We start from the raw sequence: 18,249 nt of genomic DNA, 5'->3' as shown, positions 1-18,249 counted from the left end.
CCTGATATATTTCACTTCGAGCGAGACTTATGACAAAAATAATGTATGATTAGAATTTGTTAGGGCCCCGCGGGTTCAGTGGGACGGTGGAAGTTTCATACTGGAACTTATTTTTTTGTTTGGTTACCATAACCTGAAAGATGCGTTTGAATAAAGAAAGAAAATAAAACAAACAAAAAACTGAAAATTTCATCAAAATAAGTAAGTTGTGAGATCTTATGAGGAGTAAATTACAATATTTTATATTTCATGTTAGGAAATACAAAAGTAAAAGTGAGTGGATGGCATAATCAGTCTCCTCATTTGCATACCGATCGACCAGCATGTGCATAACTGTTTTGTGAAATTTTGAAATGTCATCAACTTTTTTTTAAATTTTACATCCGATTTTGATGAAATTTTCAGTCGCGTACTTGTTGGATTTAAAAAAAAATATATTATTCAAATCAACTTTATTGGGGTGATCGACTTGTCCTTTAAAAAACACTCGAAAAGCACAATATGTTCAGTAACAAGAAATTTTAGTGAAAACTGCTGCTTATTATCGATACTGAAGACAAAATGTAAATCAAATCATTGCAAATAGTAAGTCTAAATTAATACCGTAATCCGCCTTATAGGGGGCACAAGCGTCCCGCCCCCTCGTAGGTATAATTATGCACCCCCATCGCTATGTTCCTTATGCTGAAGTCACATATTTCTTCTACGGGGCCGTTCGGCGAGTCGAAAACAACCGTTTTTTCATTATTATTCAAACCACCATTCCTTATTAGCTGGCAGGCCTACAATTTTTTTTACAGAAGTAAACCGGCTGTTTTTGACTCACTATACGGCCACCAAATGTGACTGCGTCATTGATATTATATTGAGAAATGAAATATTCATGATAAAGTGATTTATAAATTTTGTTTATTATTATGGCCATATACTTCTTTTCGAAAAGAAGATATAATCATATAAAAAATAAAAGTATTTATTTATTTTTATTTCATATATATATATATATATATATATATATATATATATATATATATATATATATATATATTTTTTTTTTTTTTTGGGGGGGGAGGGCTAAAATGCGTGCTTACATGGACGTGAGCAGCGGATTTTTATGAAAATAAAACAAAAATATGAACAAAGGGTCATGGGAAGAATATGGGGGGGGGGTGTCATAGAATAATTACGCGCATTTAATATTTTGGCATAATTCTTATTTCTTTCAGTGAATTGGAAAATGAATGGATTGATTTATGATTTTTTGTTATACTAATTTCTTTTTTAATGGTACCTTGCATGATGTATCAAAGTTTAAGTTATGAAATTTATGAAGCCAGTTTTCACTGGAAGAAGCAATAAAAAATACTGCACGCATCGGTATAAATCAGGTATAAATCGTACACAATTCTACGTGCGTGCGATATATCGATGCAGTATAACAATACAACGAAACAGATCCCGCACTGGTTTTGACAACGTGTCACTTGTCGCTATCGGCTGCTCCTGTTTGTGTGTTTTTGTTTGTTGATCTCTTGCCGTTTTACATTAAAGTAAGAGATTACAGTTCAATATGTCACGTGATACATCTAAAATCATTCTTTTTGATGTCGATGGGACCCTTACTGCTGCTAGAAAAGTAAGTGATATAACAAACATTTTTCCTTAACTTTGAATGTAGAATGAGAGCCTGGTCCCATATGTGGACAATGATGTAATGGTTTAATCGGTGGGTTGTTCCATCCATATTTTGGCGCGAGCGATCGGAACATGGCCGTGTCTCTCGCCCCAATTCGGGACAGGGCACTGAACCTGTCATGTTGTTTGACGCAAGGAAGGATATGAAAGTGATAAGTGATTCAGTCTAGTGATTTCATGAAAGTTGAAGCTGTGGATGCATTCTGGGCCTGGGTATAAGACTTCCAATGTCCCCTCCAATTCTCCAACAACATGTCCAAAATTGAAAAAAAAAAGATATGGAGACATGTCATGGGAGAAGGTTTACTTTATCAAGAATTATCTAACATGCATAAATCTAAGAGATTTAAAAAGAAAAGTTGGATATATACCAAAATATGGCTTATCCGTCAAAATTTAGAGTTTGTGTATTTCCCAGTGGCTGGCAAGTGGCATTGATTTATTTAGTCAGAAGCCACTCATTCAATGAACAAGGTTATAATATAACCTTGTTCTCAGTTATATCTCCATGTGTGACAAAATAAGGGAAACAATGTTTGGCTTATTTTCTTTGGGGCAAATGCTTGATTTTTTTACACTGACAGCTTCCATTAGACCTGTTAATTCATACTGCTGGGCTCTTATTTAAATTTGATTCTTTATATCATTTATTCTTAATTAAAAATAGAGATAAAAAAATGAAAATTTTCTTGCCATATTACTTTCCACCAATAGAGGGCGTACACAAAAATATGCCCAAAATTCAAGTTTTTGAGCGCTCTGGTGAATACAAAAATTATTCCCACATTACTAATGATAAATAATAGCAACTGTATGGAAATTAGTAATTTTGGTCACAAAAGTGATATTTTAATGATTTTTTAAAGTGAGTGCTCTATACAGCATTGGCATACCATAGTCCTACCTGTAGATTCTCCACAGGCCAGATGGTAGCAGTGAACAAGTGTCAGAAGCTAGAACTTGAGAAAAGTAAATACCCAATTTGCAATTGCCACACTCTTGCAGAGTAGTAAGTAGCAAGGGGTTCACTCTAGCAGGATTTATTACCATTCTGCCTGTGGGAAATCAGGTCAGATTATATAGTATACCAATGCTGTAGGGGAGATCGGGGTTAGTTGGAACATGGGGTAAGTTGAAACATTGTAATTTTCTTTAGCACCTGTAAAATAGATTTATGCAACACTGCCCTCAATTTATTGCTATTAATAATACAACACTGTTGTATTATCATTTATCCCCTTTTTGCAAGTTTTATATTCTTGCCTATTTTTTATTTGCTGTTGAAATATGAATTTATGTAATTTAGCCTTTTAGTTTTGTTTCTTATTTTATTTTATTGCAATTATCACTAATTCATTTTCATTGTGAAAACTGAAAAAATCCAAAACTATTGATATTTACATCATTAATTAGATTTACAGGAAGTCACTCGCTGCATTGTTTGTAATAATGGAAATCCCAATTCTTGGCAAGAATGAGGATTTGCTAATAAATTGATATCATGATGATCCTAAGCACTGTTTAAAGACAATGAAATTTGTGAGATATTTCCTATTTTTGAGCAAGCGCCATGAGCGCCCAGCTGAGGCGGATACCGGCGCTTTACAAGAACCCATCATCATCAATGACATGTTGTAATGAATGAGGGATTTTTTTCTTGGGGAAGGTCTCTATGATCTCAAGTTACGAAAGAGCTCAACATCTGATGACAAAAAAGAGCAAGCAGAGACAATTAAAAGCAACCAAAGAAATAAAAATTAAGACAAACTTCAGCAAAACACATCAATGCAAATATCAAGTCGTGTTAAAGACCTTTTTCTTTTAATGGGAATATTGATGCAACATAGTGACAGTAGTATCCCATAGATACAAGAAACTCTGTCTATATAGTTGAATCTTTTTAGACCACAGAAATCTGTTTGATTTAGGAGGAATTTTACTTAAGGTATAGCGCTTTCAACTGCTTTGATTTAGAATGAAATGTAAAATTTGATGGGAACATTGAGATATATGGAATGTCTTACTGTGTAAAGGTCTAAATCATCATACAAATATGTATTTTCAAATCTGTGACTATGCTTCCATCCTTATTAGAATAAAGCGAATTGATAATTTTGTCGGAATGATGTCATAACAGTTGTTCGATTGGCTATGATATGAAACTGATTTGGCCTTTACCACTCATGAAGTCGACAGGCTTAACCCAGACCATTTTTTTCAACTAGCTGACAGTACTACAAGAGGTCATAGATACAAACTTGTAAAGCCAAGATGCAGAACAAATGTGAGAAAGCAAGCTTTTAGTCACCGAGTAGTCAATGATTGGAACTCTCTCCCAGCTGAGGTAGTTGAAGTTCCCACAGTAGACACCTTCAAAATCAGGCTAGACCGATACTGGCAAGATAAGCATTATGATTCCCACTACTCTTAGATATGAAAAGTCAATTTTCACCAACTTGCCCCACTGCCTCCTTAATTTATTGAAGCATGATGGAAGATGACTAAATTAGAAGATAGATCTGGAATCTCGACTGCTAATTCAGCATTCTTCCAGTATTTGCGGTAAGGTAAAGGTAAGGTAAAAAAAAGCCTCTCTTATAAAAGGAGAAGGGATATACATGTAGGCCTATGTGGAAATTTGAATCAATATCCAAATAATTTTGGAACAGTATGTCGCTTGTGTGTACTTATGTTTCCTCTTTGCATCATATACCAGTCTATGAATTAAAGATATCATGACTTCCCACTTTATCTTCTTCCATCTAGGTTATCGAACCTGATATGGTTAGCTTTTTGGGGAATTTGATGCGTAAGTACCCAGTTGGTCTCGTTGGAGGATCAGATCTGGCCAAGATTGAAGAACAGATGGGTGGAAGAGATAGACTCAATATGTTTGATTTCGTCTTCGCAGAGAATGGGCTTGTTGCATTAGCCAATGGAGAGATCATTGCTACAGAGGTATTCATTAGAAAGTAGGATTGTAGAATTGGAATTGGAACAGCACTCGAGTCATGAGTTGCAGTGATACTTGTTTGCATTGTGTCATTTCAATGCAGAAATGACAAAGATAAAAGTAACCCTTTTTTCCATTATGTTGTGAGAGTTAGCTACCCTTCGCAAAGAGGAAAAGTACTGAGTGAAATTGATTGTACATTATACTTTATGAGTCTCCTTTCTGCTCACAGTGAAGCAGCTGCTAATGAAATGGGATATTTATTGAGTATAGTACCCATGATGTAGTGCACAGCTTATGCAATGATTGGGAAAACTAGGTCCATGCTAAATATTGGCTTTCAGTAAACATCACACAAATTGGAAATAAACTATTGATTGATTGAAAGAATATCTGATTTAGAAAGGAGTGCCAATTTCTCTTTGGCAATGCAGTTCCATTGTAAAAGGATATTTTGTGCCAATCTTTTGTCCTGGCTTCACTGATGACATTGTGAAGCATAAATGCAATTTTCAGTTAATGCATTTCTTGCTGGTGAATTAATTGACTTTTTTATTTACTCCATTTACTTTATAATTCAATCTATATTTCAATTCATATTCTTCACAATGATCAGGTTTGTCATTCATGACCTACATGTAGACAATGATGTGATTGCCATCATTGTCACTAATAATATTACATACATGTAACTTGAAAGCCATTTTGATTTGTCAATGATACAGGTACCGGTAGTTTGTATGAAACGTGATTCATGATGCCAGCCATTTTAACTGGAACTTTTTAATCTACACATATGATACAGCCAAATGAGTGAATTGATTTGGGAATCAAATATTTCTCTGTCCACAAAAGTCTCCCTCTTTTTTTATACATTACTTCTATTTTACAAAAGTATTAGGATGGTTTAATTGTACCCGAAAGTTGTAATTATTCTTATGTACAATTCAATGTTTATTAATGTTCATTTTCATCCTTCAGAGTATACAAAAGTTTATGGGAGAGGACAAAATACAAGAATTAATCAACTTCAGTCTTGGATACCTCTCTGGTGTAAAACTACCACGCAAACGGTATGTGCAAAGTCTAAACAATATTTCAAATATTTTCATAATTCTTATTACCAAATACAAGTGTAGGATGCATTTATTAATTTGATAAACTTATGGATTGATTTCATAATTTCAGTGTTCACAACTTCACACTAAAGTTAGAATAATGATTTCTAAATTACTTTAGAAGAATATGCTTTAGCTATGGTAACATCCCATTCATGAACATTACTTTGTAGCCTGAATATTTAAATGGCAGATTTATTTTCACAAGTTTTGTGACTTAACATCTGCAAAATGTATTTTTTTGAAGTATACAGCAATTCAATTTGAAATGTTACCCTGTCTGAATTTTTTTTTACTCCAAACATCAGTCATCATGGTAATGAGAGAAACTGTTCTTCACCAAGTTGATTTAGAGTTCAATTTTTTTTAATATGTATTTGCTATTTCAGAGGTACATTCATTGAATTCAGGAATGGCATGCTTAACATCTGTCCAATTGGTAGGAGTTGTTCTTATGAAGAGAGGGGAGAATTCAGCGAGTTTGACAAGGTAAGATGTCAAATAATGGAAATGACTAAATTTGAATTATGAAAAATGGTGGACTTGGAAAACAAATAAGAATTTTCCCTGAATTTTCAAATTGGTAAATATATATTTTAGACAGCTTTTCATGCTGCAGGCAAGCAAATTCAAAATCCCAGCTGAAATCTGATATTTGTCCTAGCCCCAAAGTTTGCCCGACACTTCAGGTGTTTGGAACCATTGTCAATTTCAAATTGACAAATTATTTGTTATGAGAACCCTGTTTTAATATTTTGGTTAGTATTTGATAAGAATGTTATAATTTCTATGAATATCTCCAGATTCCCAGGTCATAATTTGTATCATATTTTACTTTTAGATTGCCTGATTAATATTGATCAGGTCAATCAGTTCAGACCTCTTTAATATATAGGCCTATCTGCTTTTGAAGAAACCACCCCACACTTCTTTGATTCAATTTTTTGGGTTAGTCTGAATTCAAGGCATTTTCATTTTACTGATCAGATATTCAATAGAAACTCAAGTCATTTTCTGTAAAGGGATCACTCACTTTTACTCCAATAAGTATCATTGCTGTATTTGTGCATTGAAAAATGATTCTCCCATTTTTGTCTTGCCTGCATAGCAGAGCGTGACCATAGGTGCTGCTTTTCCAACAGCAGCGACAGCATCAACATCAAATCTTAACCTAAGGTTAAGTTTTTGAAGTGTCATCATCATAACTTCAAAAGTTATGTACCTATTTCATGAAACTTGGACATGGGGGTTATCAAGTATTAGTGGACATCCTGCCTTAGTTTGAGGTCTCATGACCAAGGTCAAAGGTCATTTAGGGTCAATGAACTTAGACCATGTTGGGGGAATCAACATCAAAATCTTAACTGAAGGTTAAGTTTTTGAAATGTCATCATAACTTAGAAAGTATATGATTCTAGTTCATAAAACTTGGAGATAAGGGTAATGAAGTATTACTGAACAGCCTGCCTGAGTTTCAGGTCACATGACCAAGGTCAAAAGTCATTTAGGGTCAATGAACTTTGGCCATGTTAGGGGTATTTGACTTTGATTTCCATCATAACTCTGAATGTTTATGGATCTGGTTCATAAAACTTGGACATAATAGTAATCAAGTATCATTGAAAATCTTTTGTGAGTTTCAGGTCACATGACCAAGGTCAAAGGTTCTTTAGGGTCAATGATCTTAGATTATGTTTGGGAATAAAAACAAATTTTTAACCAAGGTTAAGTTTTTGAAATGTCATAACTTTGAAAGTACATGTACATGTATATGGATTTTAGTTATTAAACTTGAACATACATGTAAGTGTAATCGAGCATCACTGATCATATTGCACAAGTCTTCGGTCACACGGTCAAGGTCAAATGTCATTAAGGGTCAATACGAACAAAGCATTTTATCATCATATGAATGGTGTTTCTGTAGTCGTTTTCAAAGTCAGCACTGCTGCTATAATGCAGACGGGACTGCGAGAGGCGCTCCACTTGTTTATCTTTCAATTATAATGTATATGGTTGCCTTGAAGCTCTGGGGCCTTTAACACTGAGTTTAGCAATCAATAGTGCGGTTGACAGAGATGTTTGATTACACATGATGATCAATGTAATTTATTAATTGTAAATAATGATATCACCCTCTGATCAAATAGAAATGTCTGTGTTACAGGGCCCAGGTGGGTGTTTCATAAAGCTGTCCGTAATATACGACTGGTGACCCATTCTTATGCTAAATGATACATCTCTATGTCATTCAATTTAGGACATAAGAACATGTTCCAGTCGTTCGTAAAGTTCTGTGTAACTGTATGAGTAGCCTTATGAAACACCCACCAGGTTTGTTATGATTGATGTTAGACAATATGTGATGATTTCTCAAATTGTTTTTTAATGTCTTTATAGCAACATGGAGTAAGGACAACAATGGTTGAAGCACTTCGCAAAGAGTTCACCAAGGATGGTCTTGTGTTCTCTATAGGTGAGTCTATGTGAATTTTGCCATTATTATCAATGATTCTCATTTTATGGTAAAATACCAAAAGGTGGTTTGACAAAGCTGTCTGTAAAGAAATGTATGTTGAACGTTTTTGCTAGGAGGGATGGGCAGGACACTACAACTTGTAATAAGGGTGCTTTTGCACATTGTAAAGTGAAATTGAAGGATTTTGTGTATACTTTTGGTGAATTCAAAAAAATTAAGTTTTCAAAATTTATGGGGGGGGGGAACTGGCCCCTCCCCCTTGCTATGTTTGGCCATATGAACGTATGACATAACGGGTGACTAGAACATGTTTTGGGGTGATGAATTAGATCCTCAATCACTTAAATTCCTATTGGCTAAAGATGATATCTGTCAACCAAAATTATAAGTTGTAAATGAGCAGTTCCATGCAAACAGCTTTATTTGTCAGAGTTTGATCAGGAATAACGGATGTTCAGCCACACTTTATCAAAACATAATGGAAAAGGGAATCTCATGAGAACTTTGCAGCTCTATAAAACCGTCCATCTCACAGTAGTGATATAAAAACCAACACCACCACCAACCATTTCTTCTGCTGAGCTATTCTACTTTATTTTAGGGGAAGGAAAGCTCTGCAATATTAGCCCTATTTTAATCATGCTATTTCAGATCAGGTATTCATGGGGAGATCTGAAAGGGGAGACAAAACTGACTTTGCCTGCTGACCGCGCAATTGCATGCTAGTAGAGGCGGATGAAAACTACAAGACTGTATAGTAACATTTTTGAAATTACATCTTAATATTTTGTAAGTAATTAATTGTGCAAGTAGATGTATGAATTTTTTTTGTTGCTTTTCACTCACTTGTTGATTTTCACATTATGACCTCCTGATAACAGATGCACCCTTTTCCATTGTTGTTTTAATTATATTTCTTACTTTATTATTTACATGTTTATATATTTCCATTTCATATTTTTATCATTTTAATCAGCTTGGTATTTCATTTTTTAAAAATCTACACGTATGTGTATATTTTTCAATGGAAATACGGTACACTGTAAATAAATGAAAGAAATTTCTTTTAAGAAATTACCACAGCACAAAACAATTGTTATTTACATGTCCCAAGTTGTGGGGATCATACTGAATAAGTCCATCAAAATATAACGTAGGTAACACAAGTTGCTTTATCATGTACATGTATAGTACCCTCACATATCTAGTTTTAGTCCATCTTTGATATTGAGCTAACCCTGACTTTGTATCAAAGTGCAGTCATGTGAAACAAACTATGACAATGAAATAACACTGCAGAAACGCTACCACACCCTTTTTTTACTACCCTATCAATAAGAGTGTCCATTGTCCTATAGCAATTCTCTTTTTGTATGAATCTTTTGTAATTCAACTCGTTGTGTACTGAACTGATTTGTGAGATTTACACATGAAGGGTCTTTGTAAAGGTAGAGGGGATATTTCACTGATTTCTGTACAGCAGTTCATATAGTTCTATTAATGCATTAATGCATGCCTGTGGATGTGCTTCACCCATGTTTGCTTACATGAATATAAAGAATTAATGTTTGTCCAGACATTCAAAATAAAACTGTATCGTATTCCCATGATTTCTAATGAACTGCAGTTAAAAAAAAAACAGTTACTATTTCAGAATTTGTGTTTTTTATGTACAAACTTAGTGGAAGATGAAATTCATAAATGGGTGATTATTTTATTTTTCTAATTGGTCTGCTTAATTAATTTCTGTGTTCATTTGTTGAATGGTTGGTAATGATTTTTCGTTGGAAAAAGTAGGAGATGAAAAAATTAAATACATATTCTAAAAACAAATAAGTATAAAGGAAATAACCCCAACCCCTCCCTGTCATTATCTCTGAAAGTCCTTTTAGGGTTAAGAAACCTTCTTGTGTGTGTGAGTGTATTTACTGACTTATATGAATCAGATATGATTATTTACGTCAGCTAGGGTCCGACCATTGACATCACCATCCAGAAGACATGATCAGGGCTCGAACCTTGAACCTCTGCATCAATTTATAACTTCCCCACATAAATCAAGTTTGGATTTAGGTCTCCATCAGAAAGTCGGGACAAGGGCTCGAACCTCTAAGCTCTGTAAGATTTGTAACTTCCCCACGTACATGTTGCTTGGATTACAAGTGCACGCCACAACACCCAATTAAAGGAGAATGAAACCTTTGGAACAAGATAGCTTGTGTGAAAGCAGAAAAATCAAAGAAACAGATCAACGAAGGTTTGAGAAAAATCGGCCAAATAATGAGGAAGTTATGAGCATTTGAATATTGCGATCACTAATACTATGGAGATCCTCAAATTGGCAATGTGACAAAGATGTGTGATGTCACTTGTGAACAACTCTCCCCATTACTTTAGTATATTTCCCTTAAATTGCCTCTTATCACATCTATCAGTAGATCATGGGTTCTTTCTATAGACCAATTTCACGGCCGGTTTATGTATTTGGCCCTCTATCGGCGATGCCATTGCTGCGGTGGGCAAGTGCGCTGACCGCGATTGGCTCTGTGTACAAATTCAATGAAAGATTACAGATAAGCTCTGATATTGTGTCATTAACTTCATCATAAATCAATAAAATAAAGCATGGACACCTGGGTAGACGATGTAAGACAATGGCCATATCTGACCGATGAAGGTATGATGAATTTTTGCACTTTGGCTACTTTTTCCCCTTAGTTTTGTCAGTAAAAGTGAGTTGATGATGACCAAGAATCGCTGTTGGTTTTCATCAGGGAGCTCACTTCTTGTTGCTAGTAAATTGTGTTAGAGTAGCGGGAGAGCGAACGAGACATAGAGTGAGAGAGAGAGAGGATGAGAGAGAGGATGAGAGAGGGGAGAGAGGGGGGAGAGAGTATGTGTGAGAGGAGGGGGATAGTGAGAGGGGAGAGGGGAATAGTGAGAAAGGGGGGTAGTGAGAGAGAGGGGGGGGGGGGCTAGCGAGAGAGTGTGTGAGAGAGGGATAGTGTAATACAGAGAAGGGGATAGTGAGAGGGAGAGAGAGAGAGGGATAGTGTGAGATAGAGAGGGAGAGAGAGAGAGGGACTGATATTTCCATCTAAGCATGATCAAATAAATCCCCCCTCCCTCCCCCCCACAAAAAAACCACCACCACCACATTTTATGCAGGCCTATAAGTATCCAAAAGGAGGGGGCAAGGCAAGAGAATAAAACAGAGAGGAAGGAGAAAGGAGGAAGGGGAAGAGAGGGCCAGGGCCCTGTTTCATAAAAAGTTGTTATGATAGCAACTCCTGCTGGAATGTTAACTACCATGGTAACAGTGAGAATGCCCATTTCATAAAAAAAAGTTATGATAGCAACTCTTGCTGGAATGGCAACTTTTATTATAAAAGCCAATCAGGAAGCAGAATACTCACTTTTGCCATGGTAGTTACCATTCCAGCAGGAGTTGCTATCATAGCAACTCTTTATGAAACAGGGCCTTGAATGGCTTTTTTTTTGGTGAAAGTTGTCATTCCAGCAAGAGTTATTGTAACAGCTCTTTATGAAATGGGGTCCTGATCCAACAACATAATGCTTTTTTCATCTAAGTAAATCTACCTATGGGCCATCCACCCCCCCCCCACTCTCTTTCTCCAATTGTTGTGGCAATTGAACACAGCACAGCTGCGACCTGAACTTCTCCGATTAATGCTCATTGTGAATCTTACAAGAAATCTGCTCAATTGGTCCAAAATAAAAAAAAATCGAACGAATGTACCAAATACCCTATTGACTTGTGTACTATAAAAGTTGATTCGCCCACCGCAGCATGGCGACCAGTCTGCTGCCCTCTCACGTTGTGAAATTGGTCTATAGGAGGGCATGTAATACATATTTACAAGAATACATCATGGATAAAGAGTTTTTATCACCATAAGAAAAATCAGAAAGAGACATTTTGAGGGTATTTTATAGTCCATCAAAGGGAAAGTTGTTCACATGTGACATCACACATACATCCTTGTCACATTGCCAATGGAGGATCTCCATAGCATTAGTGATTGCAATATTCAAATGCTCAAAACTTTCTCATTATTTGTCCGATTTTTCTCAAACTTTCTATGTTCTTATTCTTTGATTTTTCTGTTTCGACACAAGCCTACTTATTCCAAAGGCCCGGGGGGGGGGGGGGGCCACTTCCATTCACGAGTGGATACCATGCGCGACCACGGGGTCTCGAAAAGCACCCTAAACACGTAATTTCCATATTATGAAAATGCACCCCTTAACAAGTATTGGCGTGTGAAACCCTACCCTTAACAAGTATTGGAAACAAAACGATACTCTTGGCAAATATGCCCTGAAATGAACCCCTAAACAAGAACAGGAATGTTTTATTGTTACGGGTCCTTCGGTCGTCGGCTTTACCTTATTTGGTTAAGTACGACCCCACCTTCTACACCTCGCGCAAATCGGACTCTAAACACGAAGTGTTTGGGCAAAAGGACATCCTTTATAAAACATTTTAATTTTGATTTATCATCCCCGCAAATTCGACCCTAAACACGTAATTTTCCTAGCGAAATAGATACCCTTTTTTCATTATTTTTGTGTTTTTGACACCCTTATCACGTTACGTACGTAACGTGCCCTATCGTGAAAAGGACATCCTTTTTACGTGTTTTTTTGGTCGCGCATGGTATCCACTCGTCAATGTAAGTGGCCCCCCGGGTCCAAAGGTTTCATTCCCTTTAAGAACGCACTCTGATAGTCTTCTCCATTACCCTATTTTCTTTCCATATATTTGTTTACCACCATAGGAGGGCAGATCAGTATAGATGCATTCCCAACAGGATGGGACAAGACTTACTGTCTTCGATTCGTGGAAAAGGACTTCAAAGAAATCTACTTCTTTGGTGACAAGACATACAAGGTGAGTTTGAAAATGCTGTGATTACCTCATGAAATATCAATATTTATCTCAGGAGAGTATTTCTTTCACGGAAGGACTCGTCAGACTGGATGTTTTATCCAACAAATGTCAGGATGTTGAATGTTCTATCCAATGTTCATCATAGGAACCTTGCATCTCAGCAAATCAACTCAAGGAAAGTTGTCAGATCTGGGGCCCGTTACAGAAAGAGTTGCATTTAAACGCAAGCCAAAAAATCAGTCGCAAGTCCCAAATGCACGCTGTTTATTGGTTGAAAATCAAGTTGCTCATGATTTATAGAGTTGCGATTGATTGTCACTCTTTCTACAACGGGCCCCTGGCAACTTGTCAGACAGCAAATAATAAGACGCTCTCTTGGGCTGTAGTACTGTTCGTATGTATTTGAATTATATGGTTGAATTGCCATTGACAGACACCCACAGGTTCAGGGAGTTTGCAAAACTAATCTAAAAGAATGGTATGCTATTTTGATTACCTATTCATGAATACTAGAAACCGATGCAATAATTACAAAGTGAATCGGTTATATTACTAACATTTATGTGAGATTGAAATGCGAGAATAATATTCAATTCGCATTATTGAAACATTAACAAAGTTAATGAGCTAGATTAGTTTTTGTCTCACCTGTGAAGCAAAGTGAGACTATAGGCGCCGCTTTTCCGACGGCGGCGGCGGCGGCGTCAACATCAAATCTTAACCTGAGGTTAAGTTTTTGAAATGACGTCATAACTTAGAAAGTATATGGACCTAGTTAATAAAACTTGGCCATAAGGTTAATCAAGTATTACTTAACATCCTATTAGAGTTTCATGTCACATGACCAAGGTCAAAGGTCATTTAGGGTCAATGAACTTAGACCATGTTGGAGGAATCAACATCGAAATCTTAACCTGAGGTTAAGTTTTTGAAATGTCATCATAACTTAGAAAATATATGGACCTAGTTCATGAAACTTGGACATAAGGTTAATCAAGTATCACTGAACATCCTGCATGAGTTTCACGTCACATGACCAAGGTCAAAGGTCATTTAGGGTCAATGAACTTTGGCCGAATTGGGGATATCTGTTGAATTCCCATCATAACTTTGAAAGTTTATGGATCTGATTCATGAAACTTAGACATAATAGTAATCAAGCATCACTGAACATTTTGTGCAAGTTTCAGGTCTCATGATTAAGGTCAAAGGTCATTTAGGGTCAATGAACTTTGGCCGAATCGGGGGTATCTGTTGAATTACCATCATAACTTTGAAAGTTTATTGGTCTAGTTCATTAAACTTGGACATTAGAGTAATCAAGTATCACTGAACATCCTGTGCGCGTTTCAGGTCACATACCAAGGTCAAAGGTCAATGAACTTTGGCCGAATTGGGTGTATCTGTTGAATTACCATCCTAACTTTGAAAGTTTATGGATCTGATTCATGAAACTTGTACATAAGAGTAATCAAGTATCACTGAACATCCTGTTCGAGTTTCAGGTCACATGATCAAGGTCAAAGGTCATGTTAGGTCAATGAACTTTGGCCATGTTGGGGTTTTTTGTTGAATAACCATCATATCTCTGTAAGTTTATTGGTCTAGTTCATAAAAAGTGGACATAAGAGTAACCATGTATCACTGAACATCTTGTGCGAGTTTAGAGTAGTATTCAAAGTCAGCACTGCTGCTATATTGAACCGCGTGATGCAGGTGAGACGGCCAGAGGCATTCCACTTGTTGTAATTTGTATGTTTTGTAAGTTGATATTTGTATGCGGTGCAACATGTGGGGGTGATATGCTTCCGAGCAACAGCTGTTTATTATGCTTTTATCACCCCTGACCAGCATGTAACATTGCTCTGGTTTTCTGTATTGTTTGTTTTACCATGTAGCCTATAATGTCATATGGTTGTATCATGATTTGGTCAAATAAATGATTATAATAATAATAATAAGTTTTAGACAGTTTCAACCCGGGTGTGGTAGAAATGAACAGTTTGGTAAGTAACATGAGTTGAATACAAGATGATCTCACACACTATGTACAAGGTGGATGTCTTGAAACCCATACTTAAAGGACAAGTCCACCCCAACAAAATGTTGATTTAAAAAAAAGGAGAAAAATCCAACAAGCAAAACACTGAAAATTTCATCAAAATCGGATGTAAAATAAGAAAGTTATGACATTTTAAAGTTTCGCTTAATTTCACAAAACAGTTATATGCACATCCTGGTCGGTATGCAAATTGGCAGACTGATGGCGTCACCCACTCACTATTTCTTTTGTATTTTATTATATGAAATATTCTAATTTTCTCCTCCTTGTCAAGTGAAACAAAGTTTTATTTCCCCCTGAACATGTGGAATTACCATTATTTTAACAGTTTATTGTTAAGTTAAGTTGGTCCTTATTGTAAAATCTGTAAAAATTGAAATATTGTATTATTCAAACAGTAAAAAACAAAAGAAATAGTGAGTGATGGACATCATTGACTCGCTCATGTTGTGCATTTAACCGTTTTGTGAAAAATAAGCGAAACTTAAAAATGTCATAACTTTCTTATTTTACATCCGATTTCGTTGAAATTTGCAGCGTTATGTTTGTTTCATTTTTCTCTATGGATTCAAATCAACAATTTTCTGGGGTGTACTTGACCTTTAATTACTTCCTAATCAATGTTCATTTGCTATCAAAAATGGAAATGAGCTTGTAAAAAAATTAAATAAATACATGTACTGCTATACCAATGACCTGACGTATCCATTACAGAGACATGCAATACTCACATCTTGTCTCTCTCTTTTCTTCAGTTCTTATTCTCTCATTCTTTGCATCTTTTTGCTCATCTTTAGGGAGGCAATGACCATGAGATATTCGAAGACTCAAGAACAAAAGGCTTTACCGTGGTGAGTCCTGAGGACACCAAGAAACAAGTATGCCAACTCTTTGGTATAGAATGATGTCTTCACTTGTAAATCATATTAGTGTGTATACCTAAGAATGTAACATATATTTTTACAAGATTTACAGAGTGGCTAAAACAGTTAGTGAACCCCACCAGAAAATGAACGTAAAAGTTCTGCCTTGTTACAGATATTTTAAAGGGGAATCCAGCCTAAGCCATAAAATATTGTGTTGGGAAGGAGAAAAATAAATTAAACAGAATGGTGAAAGTTTGAAAGAAATCGGACCAACAATAAGAAAGTTATAGATGCTTTAAAATTGAAATCACTAATACTATGTAGATTTCAAATTGGCAACTGAGTAAGTAAATTATGACAAGGGGCAAGGACAACTTTCCAATAGGCCATGTACTTTATTATCAGGTATTTGTGGTTTTCTCCTAAGAACCCATTCCCCTGGGGCCGTAATCTAAATATAACCCCAGTAGTATAATGTTTTATGTCCTAATGAAAGAAAAATATAATTTGAAATAAAACTTTTGGGAAAAATGACATTTTAGCCATAATATGTATTGGAGTACATGGAAGAGTGTCCTTGCCTTACATCACTATGACATCCCATATGCGGCCAATTTGAAGTCTACATGGGTATAGTGATTACCAATATTTACAACTTTTAAAAATTCATAACTTTCTTGTTGTTTGTCCAATATTGTTCAAACTTTCACCTATCAACTTGTCTGATTTTTCTTTTCCTTATAAAAACAAGTTTTTATTTGGGTTGGATTCCCCTTTAATTGTAAAGTCAGGTAATGAAGTTTGTTTCTCTGGGCTCGCCTAAACATTGTCGTGTTGTTCGTGCATTAAACACTCAGCATGAAGGAGTGCATCTTCTGGTGGAGTTCACTAACTTTCTAGCACCACTGTATGTGCTAATTTAATGTACATTCCGTTTTATTCTGTGATACATTCAAATTTTAATACGATGCAGCAGGGAGGAGGTGAAGTTAATAATTATTTTTGTAGTAAATCCATCGGCAATTTACAGAGATACTTCTGCAATTTTCAAGTGTTATTGGAAAAACAAAACTAGTAAAATTGACCTGGAACCCACTGTAAATTTACTCCCCAGAATGCAAAGTGTTGTTAATTAATTAAAATATGTTGATTAAAGAAAGAATGAATATTAAATTGGATTTATTTGTAAAGTTAGGACAACCAGATTGGTAAAAGACATACAGCTGGTATTCTTAATTTTAAAATGGAAAAACTGTACCTCTCCTTTATAGAATCATAGACTGATCATCATTATTGAGGAACCTACCTACAATTATTGAGACACCTATCTACCTGTATGTTTATGTTTATTCATTCCCAACGAATGGTCCTCATTAAATAAGGACCAGTAATCCTGATGATTTGTGACATATTTTTAAAGCTAAATCTATTATATTTTATGTGATTTGCAAGTTTGGATATAATTTTAAATAGTTTGGGGAGATTCATTTTAAGGGGTAGATGTTTAGGTTTTATCTGGGGTCCCCCCCTCATTAAGTATTCATTGAAATCTGAAAATGATTTCTACAAGTTTTGATTTTTCTATATTTCTGTATCAAATTCCTTATGATTTCTTGCTTGACTCTTGAATTATGTATTTGAATTGTGTGTGTAATGTTCATGTTTTTTATATGATAAATTTGATCACTTTCAGAGTTTCAGTACAAATAATTGGTGGAATTAAGATTATTTTAGATTATATTTTAATACATCCTGCAGCATTAAGTTATTTACAAACATAATTGGAAAAAGCTGTAAGTTTTAGTTTATAGTTGCAATAATATCATACAAAGAAACCTTTGAAATTTGAGACCTTATTATTGTCATTTTTTTGCTATTGTTTACAGAATCTGTTGTATAGTGAATATGCATGTATGTGATATTGGTAAAGGTCTTTCTAGGAGGAGTACTTTGATTTCAAAGTGGATTATTGTTGAAAAGTTTCTGTACATTTAAGATAGATATAATTCAAATAATTATCGATGCTGATGTAAATATTATTTACATGCCTAAAATATGTTGGAAACCATTATCTGTGGTACGTTACATGCCACTTATGTGAAATGAACATGTCAGGGTTTTTTTATAAGTTTTTACATAGTGAAGAAATGTTTGGTAATGT

General features: G+C 35.3%; 1 protein-coding gene across 2 annotated transcripts; it reads left to right on the top strand.

Annotated features, from left to right (window-relative positions):
• The first annotated feature begins 1,455 nt into the window (after nucleotides 1-1,455).
• On the top strand, nucleotides 1,456-16,301 carry LOC121422382 (phosphomannomutase-like). Of its 2 annotated transcripts, none has more exons than XM_041617387.1 (7): nucleotides 1,456-1,636; nucleotides 4,462-4,653; nucleotides 5,630-5,721; nucleotides 6,156-6,255; nucleotides 8,167-8,242; nucleotides 13,048-13,160; nucleotides 16,020-16,301. In XM_041617387.1, the coding sequence occupies exons 1-7, from the start codon at nucleotides 1,571-1,573 to the stop codon at nucleotides 16,125-16,127; spliced, it is 747 nt and encodes a 248-aa protein (XP_041473321.1). In that variant the 5' UTR covers nucleotides 1,456-1,570; the 3' UTR covers nucleotides 16,128-16,301. The 2 variants fall into 2 exon arrangements, with proteins under 2 accessions (XP_041473321.1, XP_041473322.1); XM_041617388.1 differs by lacking the exon at nucleotides 1,456-1,636 and adding an exon at nucleotides 1,763-1,908.
• The last annotated feature ends 1,948 nt before the right edge of the window (nucleotides 16,302-18,249 follow it).

This window comes from Lytechinus variegatus, chromosome 10 (assembly GCF_018143015.1).
Source record: "Lytechinus variegatus isolate NC3 chromosome 10, Lvar_3.0, whole genome shotgun sequence".
Classification (NCBI taxonomy): Eukaryota; Metazoa; Echinodermata; class Echinoidea; order Temnopleuroida; family Toxopneustidae; genus Lytechinus; species Lytechinus variegatus.
The sequence above is the reverse complement of the archived record's forward strand: the minus strand, read 5'-3'. Positions and strand labels throughout refer to the sequence as shown.

Coding starts and splice junctions, on each gene's coding strand:
- LOC121422382 (XM_041617387.1), top strand. CDS start 1,571: ATGTCACGTGATACATCTAAAATCATTCTTTTTGATGTCGATGGGACC. Junction 1,637..4,461: donor CCCTTACTGCTGCTAGAAAA/GTAAGTGATATA, acceptor TCTTCCATCTAG/GTTATCGAACCTGATATGGT. Junction 6,256..8,166: donor AATTCAGCGAGTTTGACAAG/GTAAGATGTCAA, acceptor ATGTCTTTATAG/CAACATGGAGTAAGGACAAC.